The sequence below is a fragment of the Pseudopipra pipra genome, chromosome 3 (genome assembly GCF_036250125.1).
Source record: "Pseudopipra pipra isolate bDixPip1 chromosome 3, bDixPip1.hap1, whole genome shotgun sequence".
NCBI lineage: Eukaryota > Metazoa > Chordata > Aves > Passeriformes > Pipridae > Pseudopipra > Pseudopipra pipra.
The window spans coordinates 50,980,220-51,007,461 of record NC_087551.1 but is presented as its reverse complement, the minus strand read 5'-3'; the positions used below and the strand labels follow the sequence as shown (position 1 = coordinate 51,007,461).

At 41.2% G+C, this 27,242-nt stretch overlaps 1 protein-coding gene across 2 annotated transcripts in view; it reads right to left on the bottom strand.

The window, feature by feature from the left end:
- PPP1R14C (protein phosphatase 1 regulatory inhibitor subunit 14C) overlaps positions 1-27,242 on the bottom strand; it is a 53,906-nt gene that overhangs the window by 13,556 nt on the left and 13,108 nt on the right. Inside the window, exons 2-3 of one of the 2 annotated variants that reach the window (XR_010429172.1) lie at positions 12,951-13,048; positions 279-362 (exon numbers count right to left, since the gene is read on the bottom strand). Coding sequence is in view for 1 of the 2 variants with exons in the window: in XM_064649114.1 (XP_064505184.1) it covers positions 279-362 (84 nt within the window). In the remaining variant the exon portion in view is untranslated. The remainder of the gene's footprint in view (positions 1-278; positions 363-12,950; positions 13,049-27,242) is intronic. The other variant, XM_064649114.1, reaches the window with a different exon arrangement.

Below are 27,242 nucleotides of genomic sequence, written 5' to 3'. Positions count from 1 at the left end.
TTGTACAAATTAGAATGAGGCTTATATGGCTTAGCATATTTCCCTATAATACTGGATTTTTTGAACTTTTATTTACTCCTATTATCACCTATCTTCCAGAAATTTTTTATCTAAAAGGATTTTGATTACCTTTGAACCGTCTAGTGGATTATGCTAAGCTCAGACCTAAGAATCTCTCAGTTCTAATTCTACACTTACAGTGGATTCAATCAAACACAAGATGTGGATCCAGATGCATTACTTCAGCCCCATTCTGATTTAAAATTATAAAATACTACCTGTAATTTGAGAGCTCTCTCCTCTTCATTGGCCGCATCAAGAAGGTCATCAATGTCAATTTCTACTTCTGGCATCTCTTCTTCCTGAAAAGAAAAAATACCCACTTAGTTCATAGATCTATCCTTTAACTAACCTCAAAAGCAGCATAGTGATAGCACACAAACCCATCTTCCTGGAGCCAGACAAGGAAATCAGGAAGGGATGGTGGCTTGATTCCTTGCTCTCAGGCCAGCAGAAGGTCAAGCCTCAGCCACACGGGAAGTGATGGTTCTTAAGCAACCCTTCACTCACAGCCAAGAGCTGTGTTACTAACTCACGCCCAGCAGCACAAGTCATGCTATTCTCACAGTACTGGACAAGAGGATGAAGCAGTAGTCAGGGAAGAGGAAGTAGATAAGAGCTGCACCAGGGCACAAAATTGCTTTGAAAGCATTCTTGAATGAACTGCTTATTTTGTTAACACCGTGGAAGATCTCCCTTGCTTAAAGCTGGCTTACAAGGACGACATACACGGCCTATCAGAAGAGCTCAGATTTTCAGTGTCTGCAGTGGAGCACAAAGTTTAAGGCATAGAGTATTTTAGATAATTTTTCTGAAAATTCCTCCACCCACACGCTTCTCCCGTTGCATCATCAACACCTCAGGTGCATTGTTCCCTGAGTCAGAGCAGCAGTCCACACATTTTGAAGGACCCCTGAACTCTGGAATCTCAATGAGAATTCATCATCCACAGATATCACTATTTATCACATTTTCAATTATGCAAAAAATATTCTTTTGGCCATTTTTTGCATTTTCTCATCAAAATTGTTACACAGCACCTCGCTGCACATACAAAACTCGGGTCTCAGGCTCTCTCCCACATCAAGTCCGACCCTGGTAGTGCCCTCAGTGTCATGGACACACAGTTCCTCTGTTGCCCCTCCTCCACCCAAGCCAACACACAGGCACTGCAAAACTGTCCCCTCCCACATGTACACTGCCATCAATCTACTCACTAACACAGCATCACCTTGCCACCTCCTGAATGAAAGTAGGGACCTGAAAGCCTCCAAATGGAAGGGTGGATTTGAGAGTCAGGATGAAGCAACAAGACCACTATCCCCAGCAGCAACTGTCTTCTTGGACCCCACCAACATGTTTTAAGATCCTTTAAAGAAACATTTTGACAAAAACGTGGTGGTTCCAGCAATTTGCAAAAGTTTCAACAATTGTGAAATAATTTAACAGCTCAAATGGCAACTGCCCCAGGTAACACTTAACCTTAGCCTGGGAGCAAGGAATCAAGCCACCATCTCTTAAAATTACTTTTCTACTGGATAAAAGATGAGACCAAATATGAGCAAGGAAAATAACAAGTTAGCTCCAGTTAATCTAACAGAAGTTAAACACCAAGGTAGCAAACAACTACCTGTATCAGAAACTCCAGCTAAAATGCCAACCGTTCAACATCTTTTTGAGTGTGAGAAGGAAGGACAGAAGTTGGATGATTAAGTTCCCCACTCCCCATCTCTGAAGGAAAGCGTGTAGGAACACGTGTAGGAACACGATCGCGGAGTTGCACAGGCTGTTAGACCCAATGAATAAAAATACACAAAGAACACTCTTTGCCCAGGTAGCAGGTTTAGAAAGGAAGCATGGACATTTGTTGAGCTGAATCAAAGACACTAGTTATTGTAATGCAATCTGGCAAAAAGGGAGTTTCTAACCTAATGATACAGACTCATTAGCAATTTAAACAACAAGGAGAAGAGGAAAGAAGTCTTCCACAGACTATAAAGATATTCAGCAAAAGCCATTAGAATTTGAAAGGATAAAAATTAATCCACAACTAAGTGATATACTTAGTAGCTTACTATCCCAACTCTACGCTAATTAGCATATCACACCAAGAACCAGAAATTCCCCAAGTAGATAGTAAACCTCCTGAACATTTTATCTAAGCAGCTCATCTTAAATACTGTTAAGACAAGGCGCCTGGAGTTACTGTTAATACTGTAAACTTATCAAAATACCCATTCATTGACCTGTGTAAATGCCAGTTGTGCACCCCTCTGCATTCAGAAGTGCTGTTCAGCACATTGAATATTTTGTCAGATACACATTTTGAACTCTTGTCTGTTGGAGCAGCATTCTGGCAAACTGAAACAATGTTGGAAAGCGACAGTGAGGGGGAACTGTCTGTAAGGCATATAATTCTTTTTTGTGGTCACACTTCATTGAAGCTGAGTGCTCCTGAAAGGTTAGTTTTACTCTGATTGGTACCAATAAAGTGGAAGAAATCCCTGCTTGTATCCTCCTTCACTCTTATCTTCTTCAAGTCAGCTTTTCCTACATCTTCAAGGTTCACAGTGTCATCAGTCCAGAGGGCAACTGTACCACTGAAGCTTTGGTGTAAGAGGTAACACAGCTCCTCTACATCACAGAAAGCCATTAAAAAAAAAATAGAAATACTTCCAAAATGAGCAACTTTAACTGTGTCTGACATACTGCCATTCAATTAAGTTACATTTTCTGTAAAAGATCATGTGTATCTTCTTCACTTCACAGCAGATTTGAACTCTGATACAGAACACAAATGAAGGGGGAAGCTCAAAAAGCTATCTCTTGGTCTTAATTTTTGGCTGAAAGAACAAACATAATCAAAGCATTTTTTCTCCATCTGAACTACTGTGCCTGCATGAGCTCAAGAGTTTTATGTTAGGCATAAAAAACATGTCCTTAGGTCAGGAGCCTGACTGCTCCACAACAGCTGTAATGACAGAGGGAAGGAAGACAGTCATGTCTTCTGTTTGACACATTTTATTGGTGAGATAAATGTGATTGTTCCTACTACAATTAAGCAGCTACAGATTAGGCTGGGGCAAGCCTGAAAAGGTCTGTGCACAGCCAAAAGGTGGTATTTTGAGGGTCTTGTTAGTGTCACAAGGCTGGGAAAAAAAACCCAAAGCACTGCCATGTTCTGCTCCAGTGAGAGGAGACAAGGTGATGCAAATAGCAGATGATGGGAGGGGTAGGGATGGGGCAGAAACCACAAGCAGCATGCTGACACAGGGAGCAGCCCCCAGAGAAGCTAAAATAGAAGACGTGGGGGGTTGCAGATGCTATCTATGAATTGAAACACAGGGCGGGGGGGGGAGTGAATGGACACTCTGCTTTTAAGCACCCTCACCAGTTTGCATTAACAATGAAGGCAGAATGTGGGCTGATTTCTGCTGCAGTATTCAAAAGTCAAAAAATATGAAAGTTAGTTTCCATACTTAAATTCAACCTTGCATTGAAAGATAGCCCCATGACTCTTTAGGTTGCATGAACTCTTTGCAAGCTACTGGCAAAAGACCTTGGGCACAGATGTGCATTATGTAGTAAATAGATGTAGCAGTTTAAGATATTACAACCTCTCCAGCTGACAGAGGTGATCACAGCCTCAGTGGCATCTTGAAGAACACTTACATATCCCAGTCTGCTGACCTTGAGGACAGCACCTCCAGTACAGCAAAAGCTGATCTGACATAATTCCAGGTATTTACTAACTAAACATTTATCTGAGGCTTTAAAATTTAAAAGGCAATAGTTGCTCTATGGATAACTTTCCCCTATAAATCCAACTCTTAAATTAGCCTATTATCCCACATCCTCACTGCCCATTCACTGTGCATCATCTCATTTGCAGTGCTGCGAAATAATTAAATAGGCTTGTTTGGTGTTTACTTTAGATTTTAAATTTGGCAAAGACAGGAGAAGTTAAATGCAGGAAGAAAAGTTAAAGCCAATATTTGTATAGTGCGTTTGGAAGCAACATGAAAGGACAGCAAGAGAAAAATTAAAGCAAAGGAGGGAAAGACAACCATACAGTTCAGATGTATGGAAGTTTCAGATTGTATGAATCAGGGATTTCTCTCAAAGTCCTGGAAGATGCCAGTGTAAGTGATCAAAACTGAACTAGAAAATAGGATCAGTTTTTCTAGAAATATCCATTTAATATAGAAAATATTTATTTATTTTGGAACAGACATGTGATGGGCATCTAATACAGTTAGCTCTAAACAAGGTCATCTGCAGACATGGGTGGCGCTACTAGACAATGGCTTAAGTCTCAGGATGACAAATAAAAGTGCCATAAATTACCAGGACTAGAAGTCATTGGTTGCATGTGTAACCTGATGGGATTATGAATGGATTGCACTTAATCCAGGTAAATGACTATGACCAAATAGTTATTTGTCTAAAAAACAAAGGAAAAACCCATGTGTTCCTTGTTTCAAAGCCTACAGTTGTTTTGGGTCAGGGCAAAAGTAGATAAAAGTGAGAATAAAAAAAGAATAATTAAGTGGGGAGTCAAAATACACAGGTAAAATAAAGCTATTTTCAAGACAAAAAGACTACTCATGTCTACTGATTGGTATGAGGAAGAGAAGATTAGGAAAGGATGCTGGAGACAGCAAGAAGAGACTCAAAAGTGCCAGGGTTTGTAAAACTTGCAGTAGGAACAAGAATCCTCAGTGGTACAACCCAATTACTAAATGACACCATGTTTTCTCCAATCCTGAAATATTGGCAGCAATAATGCCATAGCAGACATGATGATCTAATGTTAGACATGGAAAAAAATTATCTCTCATTTCTGTTGGTCCCAGTGAAGTGGTTCATGCAGCAGTGAATATTAGTTTGTACAGCTGACAATCAGTGAACACATTTAGGATGCTGCTCCCAGTATGATACAATCTTTAGCGTGCAGTTACATATTATTTTCTCCCTCATCAGGCACTTATCTCATTAGCAACCAGTCATTGAATGTGAAATCTGAAAGGCAACACACAGTGCGAGGCCCCACACTCCTGAGCACATGCCATCTAGTATTGGCTCCAGCTAAAAGCTAGAAAAACCTGTGTTGTACCCCATCTGTTCTAACCAGAGCAGCAGCCTCTTCCACCAACAGCAAATTTACCTTCCTCCATCACTCTTGTTCATTAAATGAAAGTGCAGGCACATTCAAGGCAAAGTTACCAGATTTGTCCACTCATTTTGAGTCAATGATCCTACTGTTTCTGAATAATCATAATTTATCTGTGGCAGCGTGGCCATTTAACAGAAACCTTCTCCTGTGCTGAGCCCATCTTCAAGCCTGACATCATATGGATTAAGTTAAATACACAGAAAAGGAGGGTCATCAAGTGCTCACCTGTCAAGAGAATGGCTTATGCAAGCTGCCCAGTATCTCACATCTACATAACACGGTACGAACGGCTGGATAAAAGTCGAGGAGACAGTGTTTTATCTATATGGTCTAGATATGACCCACCCTCACCCCCGGCACTAGCAGTGCATAGCCTTGCACTCACACCACTAGAGGGAGGTAACACTTTGCAAACACAGCAAGGGCCCCTGAAGTTGCTGGTAGACCACGGAAAGGTCTTCTGAGACCCAGATGCAGTTCTCAGATCTGGAGAACAACAGTCTAACTTTTGTCCTCAAGTACACATTGTCCTCTACTCCTGTTCTTAAAAATGTAGCCCTCAAGCTTTTACTCTCACAGCTTGATTACTGCAAAATCCTACCACCTATGTGTCTACTTTTTGGGGTATTGCTCCTACATCCATCCAATCTACCTTTTCCCTTCAACTGAGGGCCAAAGAAAGGACTGCTGCAAGCAACTCAGCTCCCAGCCACTGTGACCAGGGCTTCCTGCCAAGACGAACTGCAAGAGCCGAGCCACTTCTAGCTCCCTACAGAGCAAGTTTGTTCACATATGACAATCTTTGAGCTTGTTGCCAAACTTTAACAAGTTCGGGCATATGACAAGCACAAGTGAAAGAGGAGGGGAGGTGTGTGATTAAACTGAGAACACTTCCATAAACTGGCCACAGGCATCTCTGACACACAGCAAATCTGATCCCTCCTAAATTTCCAAGATCAGACATTAGAGTTTCAACTCAGCTTTTGAAAGTCCTCAAGCAATGTGAAAAAACCACTCTTTTTTCCTCCCGATTTTAGTCTCAACATCAGAAATAACTGAAGTCTTACCTAAAAATCTTTCCAAGATACTCCATCTGAGGCAAGCACATACTGAGAACCTCCTCAGCTCAGATGATTTCAATTTGGACAAGTTTAACATTTTAAAAGTGTGTTTGCTGGTTGTTAAATCAAGAGTAATGCCAAGAACAATGATTATGGGGCTCTGCATGGAGAACTACACACCTTGCTGTGAAGCAGAGGGGGAGCTTACCGAGGAATCACTAAAGTCTAGCAATGAACAGGGTGGAACAAACCTGCAGAAAAGATGGACAGATACTTACATTCAATGGTAGTGTCTACACAGGCAGGCACAGCTGGACTGCAGTTTGCTCAGCCAGTGTGTCATGCTGCATGGTCCAGAAAATATAGCTGGATTAGGGCAGCTTTAAGACGAAGAGAATAAACCCTGTTGGCAGAGCATGTACATACTATGTGCCATAGTCTATTAACACAGCAATTAAATTTCCAGACCAAAGCTTACCCACATCCACCTGGCTCAGAGAAGAAAGAAACAGCTAAAGCCTGTCTGCATCTGCCAATTCACCCTATTTTGGTAAGTAGATAAGTGGGCAAACAGCCTAAAACTTATATTAGGAAGTGCATATCACATTACAAGGAAATCTCAACGAGGAAATCTGTTGGAGGCTCCTGTCTGAACCCAGGGAACAACAGGGAGTACTCTCAAGCTCCAAGGTCTAAAGCATAGACTAACAGCATCCTAGATCCGTGCCAGTATGCAACTTTGGGGTGTGTTGCTCCCAGTCAGAGACATACTATGAGAAAAAGCACAGGACTACATGTTGAAACAGATACCACCGTGCTCCTTTGACTGGAAAAGCATACCCATCCTGCAACCTAGCCAACCTTCCCTGAAAAGGCACTGTTAGGAATTCTTGGCCTCCTCCATATCTACCACCATCTTCATTGTCTTTTCCTGTCATACAGGTAGCAGATCAGTTTGAGCAGTATGTCCCTTAAAAGCAAAAAGAGGGACACAAAGTTTTGATTTAATCCATAATGGCAAGTTTAGAGATTTGATACAGTCAAACAACAGGGACATGCTCCCTCTGTGAGTTATGTCACCTCAAAATATAACTTGTCAATCAGTATTCTTGCAAGTTGCCTAGAAAGTATAAGTCATCATAGGTTTGAAGGGTTTGGTTTTGGGTGGTGGGAAGGAGGAAGGAACTCAGAACAGAATGATGTCAAGCAGGACAATCCCTGTATAAGGATATTACCCTAGGCAAACTGGGACACTAATCCTGTATGTTAGTGTTACTTATCAATAGCCAAGAACAGCTCAAACTTCCTTACTTAGAAACAACTATAAAGAAAAAACATGGCACAAAACAAATTTAAAAACTTCTGGGAATCACTTAAGTATAAGGGCATCTTAATGTTAATGTATGTGCCAGGAGTTACGTACAGCTACAGCTTCAGAATTCAAGTGTAAGTTAAAAATATACTAACAGGGCAATGGCTGTACACACAAAACATTTAAAATTCTAGTTATGAACCTCATTAAAGCAATTAGCAACAACTGATATTTTTAATAAATGGGGGAGGGGCACCAACTCATGCCAAGTTCTTCCATCTCATTACTCAAGCTGGCTCAGTCACTGTAAGCCATTGTTGTTTGTTTCAAGCTGGCACTGCCTCTCCTCTTGGCTCTCAAGTGACAGTAGAGCAGATGAAGTAAACAGATGTTATTCCAATTCCGAGTTCCATTCAAAGAGTCAGCCCTTCTAAAGCAGTAAGTGCACCCTGAAGTTTTTATTGTAGCACAGTAGTACACAAAAATGGCAACAGCACAATCCTGGCACTTAGGTGATACAAAAAGACACAACTCTGTTGTGCTGTTATTTCATGTGGGGTTCCTCTATCAGCAAGGAGGGATTAGGGTTTTGGGCAGAGATCATCATCCCTCAATGCAGTTCCTGTTAAAGCTTCCTTTATGGGCAAGCCTTTGTGAAAGAGGATAGCGAAAGGACATCCACATCCAGAGTAGTACATGTCCCTCCACCCAGCTTCCCTGAATATCTCTTCACCCTCCCCCAAAACAAAAGCCTGCCTGCATTGACATTCAACACAGAGGCAGCTGCTGTTTTTGCAGATGCCACTGCAGTTTTGGCTTTCCTTCGACTAGAAGGCTAGAGGGCAGAAAGACAATGGCAACACACCATGATTTAAACTTACAGCTAGAGACACTAAATTTAAGTCAGCTGTTAGCTCCTACATCACAACACGGTTAGCATGACATTTTACCCTGTATAAGGGGTGGAGGAAAAATAAGACAGCCATGTGTCAAAATTCAGTTGAAAAAAGGGAAAGGGAAGGTTAAGTTAAAGCACAGTGAGACAGGTACAAGTACTGCCAAACCACTTCCTGAAATGAAGTTACTCAGCTGAAAGGGAGGCAGGGCCAATTTCAGAGGACAACTGAATCTATAGAGACTATGCAACTATGGGTTTTCTGAATGGAGCAACGGAAAACCTGGACCGCTCCCCTGCTGCTGTGTTCTGCTGCACCACAGGCAGAGGCTGCATATCACATCTAAACTGCCTTAGTGCCACACAGTTATGCCAACACAAAGCTTTGAAGGAAAAATGGTACCATTTGGCAAACAACAAAAAAGCAAGTAGTTGAAAAACCGTTGATATATCAACTTGAAGCTAGAGTTTTATAGTGTTAATAATTTGTAATAGATGAAGCATAATAATTTCCACAAGCTGTTTCAATGTAGATTCTGGCCTACCTACACCCAGGAGTAATGGCAATGGAATTTTCAAGTGAAAGTCAGGGGCTCCCTTTAATCAGTATGGGCTAACCAGCCACTAAAATTCACTGTATATTTCTGCATCAATGTGACCACTACTGTCAGTGTTACCTTCATATTTATTTAGACTATATGAGAATGCCATGGTGACCTCACTCAAATACTCTAGAAGTGTGCATGCAGAAGAAGACACCTCAGTTCCTCTATTTCCACAGTTCTCTATCCTGCTTGCTAGCAGGGCCATAAAGCTGCTATTGAAAGAACAATGTGTTAGGAGAGCTAAACTGAGTTTTATTGCACTTCAAACTCTGCCAACTCAGTTGAGGCTGGGCTTGCCTAGCAGACACACTGCCTATTGTTGGTCACCAACACACCCATCAAGTTTTCTTGGCTGGAAGGAAGACTTTCTGTGCTCTTTCAGAAGACCATGCCTTTTTACTTAGATGCCTGGGCTGGCTGCCACATTTCACTGGCTGCATTCTCCCATCATCAGCAGGAAGGTAACTCGTACAGAGTTGGATGCAGCCTGCAATGACAAACAGCACTGGCGGCTCGTGCAGGTGCCTTGGCCAATAAAGATAAATAATAGATCCTTTTACTTTCCTTTTCCCTGCTTCTGTTCAAGAATTTTTGCCTCTCAGTTTGGTTTGTTAGTTGTTTTTTTTTTTTGGTTGGTTGGGTTTTTTTAATTTATTCATTATTATTATTATTATTATATGAAAGCTAAGGAAGTAATTTGCGAAGAATCAACAGGAGTAACTTTTCCTCTAATTAGCTGCTAAATGGAATTTTGTAAAAGTAAAACAAATGCATACACACACTACTTAGGGGTCTTTTTATCAAATCAATTTCTTGGTATCCTGTGTTTTAACGAGTTTTCAAAAGAGCCTATTATGTAGGTGACTGAAAATACTTATCCTAGGCCCTGGAGTTGCTATTTTTAGTTTGGTATTTATCTGTTGCTTGAATGGGTGACTGAAACACTAGTCAGGGGTCACACACTTGCAGTGCTGACTGTGGTCTGTCCATACACAGTAGCTGTTGTATGAGCAGCTGTTTAGGAAGCACTTGCTCAGAACTCCCGTCATAAAGCATCCAACAGTGAGAAACCAAAATAGGCTCTGACTTGGAACAAAACAGCTTCTAGGAATCCCAAGCTGGCGAAAAAACACAGTTTGGCAGGCCTTGCTTGGTTGATGGCCCTATCATTCATTTAAACACTTCCATTGGTTCAGTTGGGAAATGGAAGTTGAGAGTCAAATACAACTTGCTATTTACTCTTATTTTACAATGTGGGTATTTGATAACTTCAGAAAAATTGTGACAACCCTTGAAAATCATGTGGTTTTGACTATGACACTGATGCAACCGCCCAGTACGACAGAAAAATGCCCACTTGTCTTGAACAGGCAAAATACCTGTTTGTGCTTTCCTCTCCTGGTTGGGAAATTCTTGCCTAGTCTCCAAGGAAGAGTCATCATGATGCTAATGCAGACACAGCTGCTAAGTTAGAAAAAGGCATTTTTGCCCAACTTTTCTCTACGTACAAAATAGACCAAGCCAGTAAGAAATATACAAAAAAGATCCATTTTGTTAACACTTCACAGTTCAAATAAATGTCTCATCTGAAAAGTTTGTATCACTGGAAGACAGAGAAAACAAGTAAGTGCTGGAAGGTGAAAGCTGAACATATAAATTAAGACTATCTTCTCTGCCATTGTTATAGGTGTATTAATTCCTTTCAAAACAGGGATTTTCAATGGAAGCATTCAGATCTCTTTGTTGCACTGAAGTGTTGTCTTCCCAGCTGGTTTGTTAACTGAGATTTCTGCCATGCACCCTTCCTTCACACTTGCAAAAGCACCATTTCACTACCTGATATATGTGCTCATGGGTTCAATGTCATGTCATTTCATCCCATTTTAGTTAATATCTAATTGTGAATAAGTTTTAGCCCTCTCATTTTTTCCAAAATTCTTTTATTATATCCAAGTGTGGCATATTTGAAAGGAATTTAGGTTTTAGCTAGCATTTTAGGATACCACCATTTAAAAGCTCCCAAAAATGTGTCAAAAATGCCTTCCAATTCATTTAGGTTCAAGTATACACATTCACACCTTCCTGACTCTCTGAAAAATGGGTTGTAAGGAGACACTAATTACACATCAAGAGCACATCCTTGCCATTAGAGCACAAATGCAAGAGAAGAATTCATTGCAAAGAAGTCCAAAGCACAACCAAAAGAAAAGCTTACAGCAAATCTTTTTGAGTCCCAGCTCCCTGCATTCTTCTACCTATTTCACTATGTCCCTATGATCATAGTTACCCATCCCAAGAGAAGCTAACCTTTGCTTACTGCCAAAGAATTGCACTTTGAACAGCCAGCAAACCTTATTAATTGTGTTGCCACCTTGAAAATGAAAACTGAGCAAGTATCACTTGGCAGAGCCTGCAGATGATCTGCAACAACTGTTTTAAGAAGAGACACCAGCTTAACTGCCTTCCAAGGTAGCCTTCAGCATCAGGAACTCCCATTTCAGCTTCCTTGACCCCTAAATAGTGCTCTTTTTCAACAAAATCTCACTTTGCTGTGATCAGCCTAAAATTTGTTCTCCTTCTTCTGCTTCAAGTTTTATCTTTCCTAAGCCGATGTCAAATATATGTGAAAATATTTTCCTCCATCTTTCACAGAGACACAAACTTGTGAAGTCAGGACTTGTCAGCAATCTCTAATCATATGCATTGTTGGAAACAGTCCCAGGAAGAAGGAAAAAGTGTTTTTCTTTCCAGTGGCATTCCAAAAGAAACAAGTTATGGATGATGTGGATATATATACACTTTTTTTTTTAAAGAAATAAAAGCTTTGTAGTTCCATAACTATAGCCTGAAAAGTAATTTAAGGCATTCAGAAGAAGAAAAGTACAATGTAAGGCAAGATATTTGTTGTTTTGGCTTTGTATAAAAGTAAAAAACTGAAGTCATTCCTGAAGCTTCTAATTTACTTGCAGCTTTACTTTTTAAATGCCAAAGAGCCTATCATCTTCCACAACAAACTATCATCTTGCCAGCAGCAAACATGTGGCAGACCTTTTCACATTGGATAATGAAAACTTGTGGTGAGCTGTATGATCATGACAGTGTTAGCAAGCTCAAAATAGAATGAGGCCAAAGCACTGAGATGTCCCTCTGCTCCTCAGATACACAAACGGGCTATATTTTCCAGCACAACCATAAACATTCCAGATGCTCATGCAACAGCTGCTAGCCCTCACAAATCTCTGTAGCGGAAAGATGATGCAGGCAAATAGAGCAAGCCCAGGACTGATGAGGTCCTTAAATGAGATGAACTTACGGAGTGACAATAGCAAGAACAGAGAAATTCAATTGGGCTGAACTGAAGGGAAAGAACTCCAAGAGGTTGCTGAAGCATGAACACTTCCCCACCCCCTCCACCCCCTTCTTAGCAGTACAACTCCCATATACATGCCAAAAAAAACAACTGCTTAAACTGTTTCCTAGACTGAACTACAGCTCCAGGAATGGAATATTTTTCTAAAGCTGTATTAAGCCTAGCTCTTCATTATCAGTGTTAGAGCCCTGGCAGAGGGGCCATAATCCTCACGTTTTCAAGTTAACAAACAAGTAATAGACTACTCTTAAGTATGTTAATTAACGCAGTAGGGAAAAAACGGTGGGAAGTAAAAAAGATTTTAAGGGGACTGCAATTTTCTCAAGTATCCTTTAAATGCCAGAAGGCGCCACCTTCAATTATCTGGAATACCAGAGATTCTCAGAAAGGAGAGAACTCTCATGCATACTCAAGATCTCATTTCTTAAATAGTTTCCTGGTTCTGTAGGACAGCGCACACACCAAGATTACCTGGGATCCAAAGCACTTTGATGTAAATCAGAGATCCTCTGCAGCTCCTGGAAGTCCAGAACAAAATCAGAGCGATGCTTCTGGTTAGCACTGAGTTTCTAGAGGCCAAAACAAGGGTATGTTATCAGTGGCCTTGTCTGCAGCCGACTAGACACAGCTTTTCAGACAGAACCCAAATGAGTACAGCACTCTTTCAGTTTTCTCTTGAAGTTGTTTCCATACTATGCAAAGCATTTCCAGCAGCTCAGGTATATTAAAAATAGAGCCAAACAGTAGCTTCATTCAGACTGATGTTACACTGAATTGCAATATTATTTCATGTTACACCATCCAACACCACACTATATACACAGTGCACACATATATACACACTAACCCTTCAGGATCATGTTAATAAACCACAAATATGCACCTACATCCACATATGCATGAACAGTTACCTGTTGTTACAGAAAATTACCAGAAGAAAAAGAACGTACACAAATTTCTGCAATGAAAGTATAGGTAGCAAAGCCTTGAAGAAGCATGGCTTGCCACAGCCCAGCAGAGCATATTAACAAGCCATGTGTTCATTATAACAAGCTCAACAGGATTCAGCTTCTAAATGCAGAGATGCTACCTACAGCATCTCTTGTCCCTTGATCAAGCAGTCAGTTGTTGGATATTGCCGAAGTCTTGCCACATCCCTTTCGGGGAGTATGTTATATGTCTGCCACCAGCACAGTCTGGATTTAAAAACTGCTTTCCCAGGGGGCTATGCCTTTGAGCAGAATTAGTCGCACTAACAAGCAGCCCACAGTCAGGTTTCGCCAGCTAGAGATATGCAGACATAACCAATGCTATTTGCTTAAAGCTCTCAACTTCTGCTCTCACCCTGGAGAAAGATGCATTGTACTTCCAGGAATATAAACACTGAAGAATATGAAATCTGCTTTCAGAAGAGATACTGCCTCTCAAAAAAAGAGACAAGAAAGACATCTCTCTCTAGTCTTATGCAAGCCAGATGACTAGTTTTTTATTCTCTCCCCTGGCCCCTTTACTATATTTCTCCCTTCAAACAGAGAAATTACGAAACAGCTGTTGCTTTTGCCAGCTTTGTGAAAGGCAAAGAACAGCAGTCAGAAGTAGCAGCAGGGGAACAACACTGTAATATACTCTGAGTCTCATCTGTTGAGAGTGGGTAAACAGAAGACAGAGGACAAGGAGACAAATTGGGACACCAACATACAGTCAAACAGCTCCTTTCTCACCACCAATCTTATGTTCTTCAGCTCAACACCCAGCAACTGCAGCAAGAGAAAGGACAAAACTCTTCAAGTTAAATGTACAACGTCCATCAATTTAGTATCTTGATAGTGTTCACAAGCAAGTAGTTTAATTAATACACTGTGCAGCCAGTATTTTGGCTTAGTTGTCACTCTGCCATGTGGCAAACTAGACAAAGCAGATGGTCAATAAGCTCTGTTAAACTGTCGGGGCCAGCTATTATGAAGAGACACAAAACAGCTCTCTGCTAGTTCCAAAATTTATGAGCTAAATCTCAGCAACCTCAGCTCAGTTTCTCCTCTTAGAAAAGCTGGCATCAAAAGAATCAAAGTTAAACTAGTGACTTTCCCAAGGCTCCAATCCTGAAGTTCAGAGCACGCCAGGCATCATGCTAAGGTGCAAAAATTGGAAAATAGGCAGTATCATCTGTACTACACCAAGAAACCACTGATCTGTGAAATCAACAGGTTTGCATCTTAAAAATAAAAAATGAAAAAACGTGTAGCAAGTAAATCAGGAGAGCTGGGATTGAAATCGAATATTAACTCCTCAGCCTTTGAATTCCAAACAGGGAAACCAGCCCAGCCTAAGTCTTATTAAAAGGAACAGTTAACAAGTCAAATTTCAAAATACATTCTGCTTTTCACTAAAAATGCTGTTGTCACACAAACTCTGAAACAATCTCAGACACTTTACCTCACATGCACCTCCAGATAGTTCTCTGATCCTCGCAACAAAGAGAGACGCCCTGAACAAATAACCAAGCAGAGTGGAAGTCTGGTTCAGCAAAGAGTGCAAGCTTTGCCATATTAGAGGAGAAGGTTTCTGGTAGCATGTGCAGGTACACCTTGTTCTGTTCTGCTAAAACCTGCCTCTTCATGCTACAGTAGCCTCTTTGCCTACTCATCATGTGGGGGCCTTGTTCTGAGGCATCTCCAGAGACAAGTGTTTTAACATTTTTACAAAACGCCATCACGCTTTGCTCACAGAGCTGTAAGGAACACAGGTTATGCCTATGTGTACTGCTCCCTGGCCACATGATAGCTAAAACCAACACACGCCTTCTGCTCTAGCACTACATCTAGCTCAAGTAGTTAAAATTTGCTTAGGATTAAAAAGTTTTGAGCCCAATTCTCTGTAAGTCCCCATGAGGAGAGGTTAAAAGCTTAAATGTGTCTTTCAGGCAACATGAAACTCATGAAAGAGCATCAGAAAAATGCTGTAGTTAGAAGTTAAAATGCAGTTTTTTACTTAATGAACAGTGAGCTGATGCCCCTATCTCTATATGCACCATCTCACTTGGGTGCACTGCAGTCACCATCACTAGACACTCCAACACCACATTTTTCAGGCAATACTATATCTCATTTATGTTTGCAACTAAGTGCCTATCTCAGTAGGGCTCTAGTAACAGTGGTTTGGTCTTGCAAAAGACATTTTATTAAGTTTGTTGGCATCATTCAGAAGCTGTTGGCAAGAGCAATTAAGGAGTCAAGAGACAGACCAACTTTGTTTTTCTAAATTGTCTCATGATTTGTGTAATATGGGCTCAAAATTTCTAGATCTTGAACTTCGCCAATACAATATATTTACAGCAAGGAGCCACGACAGCTTGAGCAAGCCATCAGGTGAGGCTGTAACATGTGTTTCCTCCTTCTGGACAACACTGGCTGGCTTCTAGCCTCTAGCAGACTCTCAAGGAGCCATTCAAAGAATTCATCTGGATTCACACTTCAGCTACTCATTTCTGTGAGTCTTGCTTTCCTTTCACTATTTTATGTCTTGGAAACACTTAGAGGTTAGCCTTCTCCTTTCTTCATCTACCCTGCTATCAAATACACACATTGATCACATGACAACTAAAATTCATACACATGAAGCCACTTAATATGTAAACAGTCATATCTAACTCAGGATCAGCTGTCTTCCAGAATGCGACCTTCATCTGATCAAAATAATTTTTGTTGGAAAACATTTTAAAGCAACACTACAAAAATGACTGGTTTTTTTACCAAGTCCCAGGAGTCACAAGTTGGGAATTCTCTCACCCAGTTTTCTATGTCTACCACAGAAACGTTATCATGCCCCATCTGTGGAATATGCCCCATTCCTGGAAGTGTTCAAGACCAGGTTGGATAGGGCTTTGAGTAACCTGGTCTAGCGGAAGGTGTCCTTGCTGATGGCAGGGAGGTTGGATCTAGATGATCTTTAAGGTACTTTTCAACCCAAACCATTCTATGACTCTATGACTGAGCAACCATCCATCCATAGTAAACAAGAGGAGACTGTAAAGGGAGCGTCAAGCCATTACAGCCTGGAGGTCTGTCTCATGACAGATGAATCTAACTAATAGTGTCTCTCATATAACTACATGGAAGACCTACATCCTTCTGTTAAGGAGGTAGTTGAAGTTCACTGTTGCTATTTTTGATCCTGGAGGCAACATACAGTATTATCCTAGTCCAATAAAGTTGGAGACAATGCCCTTCTTCAGATCGTGATAAAGTTAATCAGTATACCATGATAAAGGTTGTGTCAGGATGTGAGACAAAGGGCAGACTGTCTTCAAGTCTGGCTGATTGTGTAGCTTACAACGCTTCACCAAAAGACACGTGTTACAAATCACAATTAATGTAATTTAATTTTCCCATCTGTTACACTGTATTTTAAGACTAATTATTTTACTACCAGGTCAAATGAAACACATCAGAAGTTCTAAAGATGGGTGCTACCAGCTGGCTACCTTGACCACCCAACAGATGTTAATTTCAGTGTGGGAAAAAACCCAAAGAACAAAAAAAGAAAGAAAAAAAAAAACAAAACAAAACAAAAAGCAAAACAAACAAACAAAACCCCAAAAACAACAACAACAAAAACCCTACAAAAAACCCCCAAACAACAAAACAAAACTAAGAAGCATACGAACAGAAACAAACCAAAAAACCAACCCTAACCTTCCTCAAGTCAAACATTTAATTTGGAGTTTTTAATTAATTTACTCAATATAGTGCTGTATTCTTTTCTGTAGAAAATTATTTTCTACTTCCAGATATCAAAAAAGGAAGTAATAGTCTGAACATCCTTTCTGTTCCTGTTCTTAAACATAGATCACCTTCTTCTCATTAGCACATCTTAGTCAAATAGCTGACTATTTTGCATTCTTCTCACATTACTCCACCTTTGAAATAAAAGATAGGATTGGAAAAGCAGGAGAAGAAAATTTCAAGCAGTTAAACACTGCTACTTAAAATAAAATGATAAAGGACAGTAGTGTTATCATTGACGCTGTACTTAGCGTATAGTCTGAAATCCAGAGTCTTTGGGTGGCAGTGAAGTATGTATAAGAAACTTAACATCATTACCCAAAGAACCCAAAATAAAGTCTTTCAGTAGAGCTCCTTCTCATATGACTCACGCCTACAAAACTCCTGCATATAAACCAAATACCTGCAGCAGCCTATTTCCGTTGTAGGGACAAAATGATAGCCGTGAGTAATCACACCCTTTCTGCAAACCAGGACCTCATGGAGTTTGACTTCACTGTCATGGTTACAGAACTGATGCCATCAGAAGGAATGCAGAAGCGCTCCTGTGCACCTCTAAAGTACCAGTTGCGTGCTAGTCTATAGCCAGTTCAAAGGAACTTCGAATTCAAAGTATAATACTATGTTAAACAAAAAATCAAGTTATTTTTAACTGGCTAGTTTTCTTACAAATATACAAAGTTTTAAGATTTGAAGCCCTTATAGAAATCAGCCTGGACACACACATGTTAATGAGGAAGACTCCTATAATCTCTGCACCTCCAGATTCTCACAAGCCTTTTCTATTTCCACCTACAGATTTTCTCAAATGGGAGATGTTTCAGGAACACCTGAGATGCTAATCAAGTCTCAGACATGAAACTGCATGAACACACACGCAGAGGCAGGTGGAAGGAAGGGAATAAGATCAAAGTCAGGCACTCCCTTTCCCTCCCTGGGAAAGAAAAAAAAAAAAAAGATAAGAGAGGAAGATCCATGCTGCTCCTGTCTCATGTTTCTGTTGTTTTCCACTTTTAAAAGATTTCAGTTGTCAAAGTTGTTTTCAGCACAAACTACATCCAATGCACCCCGAAACAGCTGACTTCCACAAGACCCCTTGTAGATGAAACAACTGTTCACCTGGCTCCCAGGGTAACATACAGGATCACTGGACTTTCGGGGGTTGGAGGGTATATTTTGAGGGGGGTCATTTTGTTCTTTTGCTTGTTTGTGGTTTGGGTTTTTTTACACTGTGGCACACAAAAGAGCGAAGACTCCCTTTGCCAATGAAACGGCACATCAACAAAGTAGATTCAGGGGATGACTACTAACTGGAAAATGTTTCACATCGGAGTCTGACTTCTTGCTAACAGATCATTTTCTTTAGTAAAACATCCACTTTAAAGTGATACTCAAAAGAGGGGTGGGCTATGTATCACATTTGTGTTTGGATTGCTCAGGTCTGTTCTTACAGTAAGCATTAACAATTACATGGGTTAGGGAGCACTAGAGCTAAGGAAGTGTGGGTTTCCTGTAATTTCATGTCTTGATTCTCAGGTGCCCAAATAAAGCCCTTTCCTTTTCAAGAATATACAGGAACGTATAACAATTTATCTGTGTGGATCCTCTACAATTTCATAAAGAAGGAAGTTCTTACCTTCAGTGAAGATACTCAGGGGGTCTGTAAGTTTTGTAAAAATAGGCAGCTAAATTCTACAGTTAAAATCATGCTCTCTGGCCAATTTCAAGCCAGAATTAAAGGAGTTAGCATGCCAGAAGACACACACAGAGACAAAATTTTCTGCCAAACATTTTTAGCTTGTCATTTTAGCTTAATAATGGAAACAAATACACTTAATGCCTTAAAAACACAGCCAACCCTGATCTAATTACAGTCCAAACTACTATCGGCCAGAAAAGCTGCTTTCAGGATTTGTATTTGAATGAGTTCAGCAAACTGTCCTGAGCTTGGAGAAAGTGTTTATGCCCATAAAAATAATGTGCTCCTGCTCGGCTTTTAAGTACATTGTAGCACCAGATCAGAAGACTTTCTGCAGTGGAAGAGGACCCTTTTAAAACTGGTAGCGGCAAATCAGTGCTCAGGTAGCCCCAAACCCTCTTTTTTTCCCCCCCAAATCAAAAGTCTGAGCTTCAGAGGACTCCCCATGCATTGTCATGATTGCATGTAATCACCCTTTGTCAAACCTACATTACCAGATTTCTTCAAAACTCTTATTACGCATTCTAAAACATGTTAGCACACCACATTAGCCACAAGCTGCAAGGAATGCACATTTCTTTAATATTTTCTCTTATCGATGAACAAGAAAACAAAGCAAATAAAGAGTAAGCATAATCAAAGTGACAGGTGGATTCTGAAAAGCACTTCAGGCTACAGCTAACAATAGAATACCCAGTTTCAAATTAAAAGTTTGGATGAGGAGTCTGGCACCCTGAAATGTGAAAGAAACACTAGTGCTTTTCTAAGAGCTGGTCAGGCTGAGTGAGCATGCCAAAATACAGGAGCAGCATGAGAATTTTTTCATGCAGTAATTGGCCTGAATCCAAGCTCATGGATAGATTTTTTTCCTCCAAGTAAAGCTGGGCTCCACATATATGCAACCTCCAAAGGCAAGATTTTCTCCAGCAAACCAAGTCAAAGCATTCTCTGCCTAGCTCAGAAAAGGCACTGGCTGGCACAGGGTCCTTCCAGTCAGCACAAGGTGGTATCATCAGCTCCTTCCCACCAACCTTCGCTTAGTGCTAGCCTTCTTAATCATTCAAAAGGCAAATGCAAGCAGAGTTTAAAGTTCACCTCACCAATTTTGGGATATCCCCAGAATGAGCACATATTTAAACATTAGAAATTCCTCCAGAACTGCAGCAAAAGCACTTTCCACCCCTACACACCCCTGTTTACTGAACTTCACTGTCACAGCAACAGCTTATGAAATGTCTGACTCTCTCCGCTGATGGAGGGCTTAAGAAAGCTTGGGCCATTTAAGAGGTCTCTATCTGCTGGTTGAAAGACAACATAAAGGACTGGGAGAGGGAGAGCTGTTTTCTGAAAATAAAGAAAAGAGTTGAGATTTTTCTAAAGCACCTACATTTGTGCTTTAGAGGACCCCATCTTCTCATTATTGCCCAAAGCTACCAAATAGGTACTTTCAATACTTCTCAAATTCTTCCAAACCCAGATGGTTTGGAAGATGGTTAGGAAGAGAGAAGATGGAGCAACCCCCTCAAGCACGTCTTCACAGCTTGTAGAAGATATGTGTAAAGTACACTGTACCCATTTTCCTCCCACAGGCAGGTAGCTCAGATAAAGCACAAATGGTTCAGTTTTGCACACATGGTGCCAAGCACAGGAGTCAGGACACTAATAAATCCTACATTCGTAATAAGCAGTGCCATAACAAGAGTTCTCAGGATAAAATCCACTGAATATGGAACAGATGCAGCAGCCATTGCCTGGTCATTTCAGCACAGCAGAATACAGGCATCCAGGTAGCACTTTATGACCAGGAAAGAGTCTAACATAAGCTTCCTAACTAGCCTATGGAATAGAGAGTTAAAAGAAGGTAGCAGAACCCATTGCCACTCATTAAAATCAAATACAGTCACTATTCCTTTGTTTAAAATACCCACTACCTACAGCTGCAAGCAGGAGATAAGCTGTGCCAAGAGTACTTCTACATTTATTCTGCTTTAAAAATGCTGAAGATGCTTCATATAACGCCTTTGGCAACTACCACTGAATAAAGACAAGCCAAGTCATAAGATACTTTGTAACATAAAAATATTCAAAACCAAAATACACAAATTTGCAACACCATTTTCCAATGCTAAAGGATTAAACAATTACGTACTTAATTAGAAAAATTAGGACGTGAGTTTCACCTTGTTTCAACACAAACCAGAATTTATTTTCTACTGTGGTTTCTGATGTAGATCTGGACAACTATTTATGCAATTACACTAAGGAAAGCAGGCTAATTTTTAAGTTCCTTCATGTTGTCGTTCTTAACGAACAAACAAAAAATACACATAGACAAAAAATAACTACTTTTTATCACCAAAAATCCATGTATTCACTCAAATAGGGAATACTCATGTGAAATCCTGAAATGCTTCAGATAGAGCCAAAGAAGAAGCAACAGCTGGTTGAGCTCCCAGTCTAAAGAGATTCCAAATATACAGAAAAACAAGATGTAGTTAAAAATTACCTATCCCTTGGTATACGCAGCTTGGTGGCTTATGTTACGTATGCTTTCAACCTGGCAATTTGGTTTAGGTGATAACAGTTGTTTTGAGCACTGGGCCAAAGTTTTACATCAGAGCATTTTCACACTGCCCTACAGGCCAAGGTAATGGTACTTGTCTCGTTCAAAATTTTTAATGACAGAAACCCACTCTGGCTTTCTTTTAACATTTTGCTTTATAGCAAGTCAGCTTGGACCTTTACTTCTGCATTTCTCCAAACAAGCTCCTACTCACGTAAGTAGTCAGTCCACCGTGCACTTGGCATTCCACTCCCAGCTACAGGCAAAACCCTCACTGCTGCTTTCTTGTGGGCTGGTTCTCTTCCACCTTTTGATGGTTATAGCCCTTTGATTTAAGCCCTAAAGCAATTTCAGTTATTTGATGCTTTCCCACAATATCTTCTTCTCTTCCCCCTCAAAATATGCCCCAAGAACAGCCAAGTTCCCACAATTCCCTGGGAAATAAAAAGCAGCTCAGTTTACTGCAGAAAAAAAACAACTATGGGAATAAGACACCAGCAGTCCTAGCAACGGGCATGTGGGACTGAAGTGCCTAGGTACATAGAGATCCATGCTGCTTACGTGTATACCAGGCCCAGGAGCCCAAGCTAGTGCACCTGCTCTGCATCTGACTGTGTTTTACATGCAAGGTTATCTTGCACACAGAATAAACACGTCAACTGAACACAAATTAATTTGTACACTACAAGACTGCCACCCTGCAGAAGTTTGAAATTCACAAGGAAGTTTGTTTTTGAAAAGAGTGAAGCGCTCTACATTTAGGAAACAAGAATTACAAATACTGAATTGATTCTACAATTAAACACAGCCTAAATAGTTGACTGATTCCAATAACCTTACAATAGGATCTTACCATGAAATATATGTGTGACGTTGAGCAAGTTGTAAAGTGATAGTTTCCATCTCTGACGTGGAGGAAATACTTAGCTAGCCCTTAGTGCTGAAGCTTTGTTCATTAACCTTTGAGCACTTCAGACTGACTGTGTTTCAGAATTAAAGCAATGTAAATATTTATCTGGGAAACAGGAAGAATAAAATTCTGTAAGAGTCAAATGAAAACTAACCTTAGTTTTAAAAATTGGTCTTCCAGTTAGTTAACTGTCCTCAATCGCACAGCCTCAATGTTACGTTAACAGGTTTCTTCCTTTTGAATTGCATATAATTTTTCTTGTGATGTATTTAATAATGGCAGTTAAATGGATCATTAGGATTGGAAATGTTCATCTTTTGGATATGAAAAGTTTTGTTTTCAAAGCTGCCATTAGCCTGCTGATAGTTTTCTTTAAGGCACCATTAACACAGCAGCAGTCAAGACTGGCTTACATTGCTGCAAAGAAATTATTATCTGACAAGTTTAAGCCTTTTTCTCTTACCTACATGAATCTTTGCAGAAAGCTTTGCAGGTCAGGTAGTTATGAAGATGCAACCAGAAAAGTCATCAGCTCCAGTACTTCCTTTTATCCTGTGTTACCTGCCACTGAACTTCCATGACTTCCAAGTGATAGGAGAGGGTTGCATTGCCAGCTTCTGAAGGAATACTGGATCAGATACAGTGCTCGAGCTCTTACCATCTTTTCTCCTTTTAACACCTCCAGCCAGCCTCCAGTCCTTAGGAGGACTGCAGTTCCTCCAAACAACATTCATGGGCTCTGGGCTTAGCCTGTCCCTCTTCTCCCTTCCCTTCTCCGCCTTGTACGGCTACTCTGTCTTTTACAGCTATTTCATCCTTAGCAACAAAGAGACTGTAGCAAGCAAAATATTTCAGCATATCAGACTGTTATGAGGAAAATAAAATAAGAAACATTATTTCAGAAACTGACATTCAAATGGGTTTCATGGCTGAACAAAGACTTCCAAAAAATGAGTCTTTACATAAAAACTAAATTAATGGTGTGACACACACCTTCTCATCAGGCTCCACATGGCCACTCTGGTTATGATAACTCAGCTGGGTCTGCACCAAGATCTTTAAAAGCTCAGTCTCCAACACATGTTAACATACCTCACAGCCTTACATTACAGCCCGTGATCCAGACCCGGAGCTCTCCCTGCAAGGACAAATTTCTCACATTTGCCCTCAACAACCTTAAGAAGCACTCAGGACCAAAGGCCAGTGTAAGAACATATCCTAAAGCAAGGATATGTAAGAATATATCCAGTGTAAGAATATATCCACTCACAGGCAAGTCAGTGCAAGAAGCCAAACTCCTCTGAGTGCTCAGGCCCCAGGAACACCCCCATCACCCCCATGGCCTGCCATGAGAGCCCCTGGGACCATGAGACCCTGCCCCAGCCATGTCCCAGCAGGGCCAGCTCCTCACAGCTCATCCACAGGCCTTGCTGAGCCAGACCCACACCAGGGCTCAGCCTTGGCTCAGCCACAGGGAGATGCCCAGAGCTGGGGCTGCCCTGGTGCCCCTGGCTGCCTGCTCTTGGCTGGGTGTGGGACAGACCCAGGCTGCCCTTCCCTGGCCCAGGCGACTCACATGGAACAGGAGCAGCACAAGCACACTGGGTGACCAGCAGCAAGGCCCAGGGCTGCACACTGCACCTGAGCACCACACAGCACTGCCGGACTGCTCCATAAAACCTGACAATGAAGAGCAGTATCTTTCACCAAATACCATTTTTGCAGCCAGTGGCAGAGACAACCTCAGCTGAATTTCAGCAAGAAACACTTCCCACCCAGCACCAGGCAGCCAGCCACAGGGTCACAACTGGTGTCTCCCAGCGTTCAGTGCTGGGGCTGGTCCTCTTCACTATCTTCAGTGATGATCTGGACAAGGGGATTGAGTGCTCCCTCAGTCAGTTTGCAGACAACACCAAGTTGTATAGGAGTGTTGATCTGCTGGAGGGTAGGAAAGCTCTGCAGAGGGATCTGGGCAGGCTAGATCGATGGGCTGAGTGCAATTGTATGAAGTTCAATAAGGCTAAGTGCTGGGTACTGCCCTTAGGTCACAACAATCTTATGCAGTGCTACAGGCTGGGGGAAGAGAGGCTGCTTGGCAGAAAAGAACCTGGGGTGCTGGTCAACAGGCAGCTGAACATGAGCCAGCAGTGTGCTCAGTTGGCCAATGGCATCCTGGCCTGTATCAGCATCAATGTGGCCAGTGGGACAAGGGAAGTGATTATCCCCTTGTACTTAGCTCTGGTGAGGTCACACCTCGAGTACTGTGGTCAGTTTTGAGCTCCTCACTTTAAGAAGGACATTGAGGTGCTGGAACGAGTCCAGAGGAGGGCAGTGGAGCTGGTGAAGGGTCTGGAGCACAAGTCTGCTGAGGAGCAGCCGGGGGAGCTGGGTTGTTTAGCTTGGAAGAAGTGGCCTCATGTTGCACCAGGGGAGGTTGAGATTGGGTATTAAGAAAAATTTCTTCACTGAAAGGGTTGTCAATCACTAAAACAGGCTGCCCAGGGAAGGAGTTGAGTCACCATTCCTGGAAGTATTTAGACGTGTAGATGTGGCACTTCAGGACACGGTTTAGTGGCAGACTTGGCAGTGCTAGGTTAATGTTTGGACTTAATGTTCTTAAAGGTCTTTTCCAACCTAAACAATTCTATGATTTTATCACCATCCTCCTTTCTCAAAGGTGCCCAGGTTTTCCTTCCCTCACTGACAGCCAGTCTCACCAGCAGTACTACTGCTCTGCAGCCATGTTGTGACCAGAAGTCAGCTTCAGCATCACTGCTGCTCCATGCTGAGTATTACAAGATTTGAAAAGGGAGTGCTTGTAAATTAGGAGAGAGAAGAGAAGAGATCACATCCTTTTCTTTCAGCTTTCACTCTGTGTCTCGTTTCCTGCAACATCTCAAACACTAAGCCAGAGTAATGCCGAACAAGCACAACTTCTCATATATTGATTTTCCTCCTATAACACACACCTTCTGCTTGCTATTATTCTTCTCCTCAGCCTACAGCAAGCAAAGACTCATCTACAGTAGCAGAGCTGAAAGCCAACTGCTCTGTGCACAGCTACCCTGCGAGTCAGTCTTTGCTAACTCACAGATGGCTTCCCTTCTTTTTGCCTTGTCTATATATGTCTAGGTATTTTGTCTTCTAAGGCAAGAAATTCCCAGGCTAGGCTTTCATGCAACTTTCTTCATATTGATTTGCTAACTGACCATTCGAAAAGCAAAAGCAAAACCAAAACCCACATAAACCTGGATGACTGCTAAAAGAAACAATCACGCAACATGAAAAACAAGCCACTGTGGAAGGAGAGAGTCAGACACACTCTAACTTCACTGCTTTTCTGCTTAGCACTGCAGCTGTGAAAATGAGAAGAGAAGAAACACGCTTTTTCAAGGCATAGCCAGCCAGTCTGTCACAGTGTTTCAGAAGCACATCTCCAGTGCTCCTGTTCAGCACTGTGAAAATAACTGCAAGTATAGTTCAGGTTTTGCTTTTTTGTAAAGTTAAAAAGTCAAAAGGATGAGAAAATAGTGGTATTCTGTAATAACAGCAGATGCCATAATCTGACAGGGTGAACAGGTCATTTTGACAGTAATGTTGAAAGACTGCAATTTTCTCACACTAACTGTTGGTACCATAGGTGGAGTACTAAAATTAAATAAGTGTTTAGCTGGGCTTGGTGAGTGGAAAATTGCCTCTATTAAAAATTTGCCTCACAACATGCCTTTAGGAGGTATAGAGTGCAGAACATCAACTCAAAACTGCCTATTATTTCATTTTTTCTGTAGCTTATACCTCTGACATTTAGACCTGGTAGCTCCTGTTTCATGAGAAAGTCCTCATGGCCTTAAACAATTTATTTTACTGAATGCCTATCATCCCAGAAAATTCTGAGGAAAAGTGATTTACAATGACCATTTCACCTCCTGGTGTTAGGCTTGGAGTGAGGGGGCGACTGCACAAGCATACCTGAAGACACATGCCCAGATTAGACCTACAAGTTGCAAAAAACACTGAATGAATGTTTCAGAAGCATTTCGGTACATCATGTGTCTCAGAATTAAATGTACAGACATCCTTACTAATTGCAGAAATACCAGCAGTTGTTGACAGTGATCGTATTACTTCTCCCTCTAATCCATATCCAGTGGACTCTCCACCGCTTTAAACACTATTCAAACAACTTTTTCTAAAATACAAAATTCCGGCTCTCACTTGCCTGAAGAGCAACATCTAGAGCACAGAAAGCAGACTCAGAACAAACTATTGTCAATCTCATTGTCCCTACAACCCCCGATTTCTTAAGTTCTCTCTTTCACTACTGTGAATATTTCTGTGAGTCTTTAGCGGAGAAAGACAGAAGGAGACAGAGGGCACAGGAATAAAGCAAGTCAGAAGAATAATTACCTATATTTATCAAATTGGCATAAGCAAGCTAGCAGAATTTGGGCAAGGAGACATATACCCACACATCTGGATTTGAAGTACACAGTAGTACAAGAAATAACCTGGAAAAGCATGGAGACAAGGCAGGCAGCCTACTGTACATTTTCTACATGCCATCTCTACCTTAGTTCTGCCTCTCCAGGTCCACCCAACTCTTCATTTTCTTCTTTTCTTCTCCAGTCTCTTCCTACGTGGCCCCGATAACCCAACAATTCCATTCGGTTCAGAGGCAATGGATATCCTTCTACTGCCTATTGCAGAGATGGACAGAAGCGAGCTCTGGAGGAGAGAGGTGTATTTGTTCTCCACTAGTCAAAGGCACGATATTTATGACAACACAGAACTTGTTGGCACAGGACTTGAA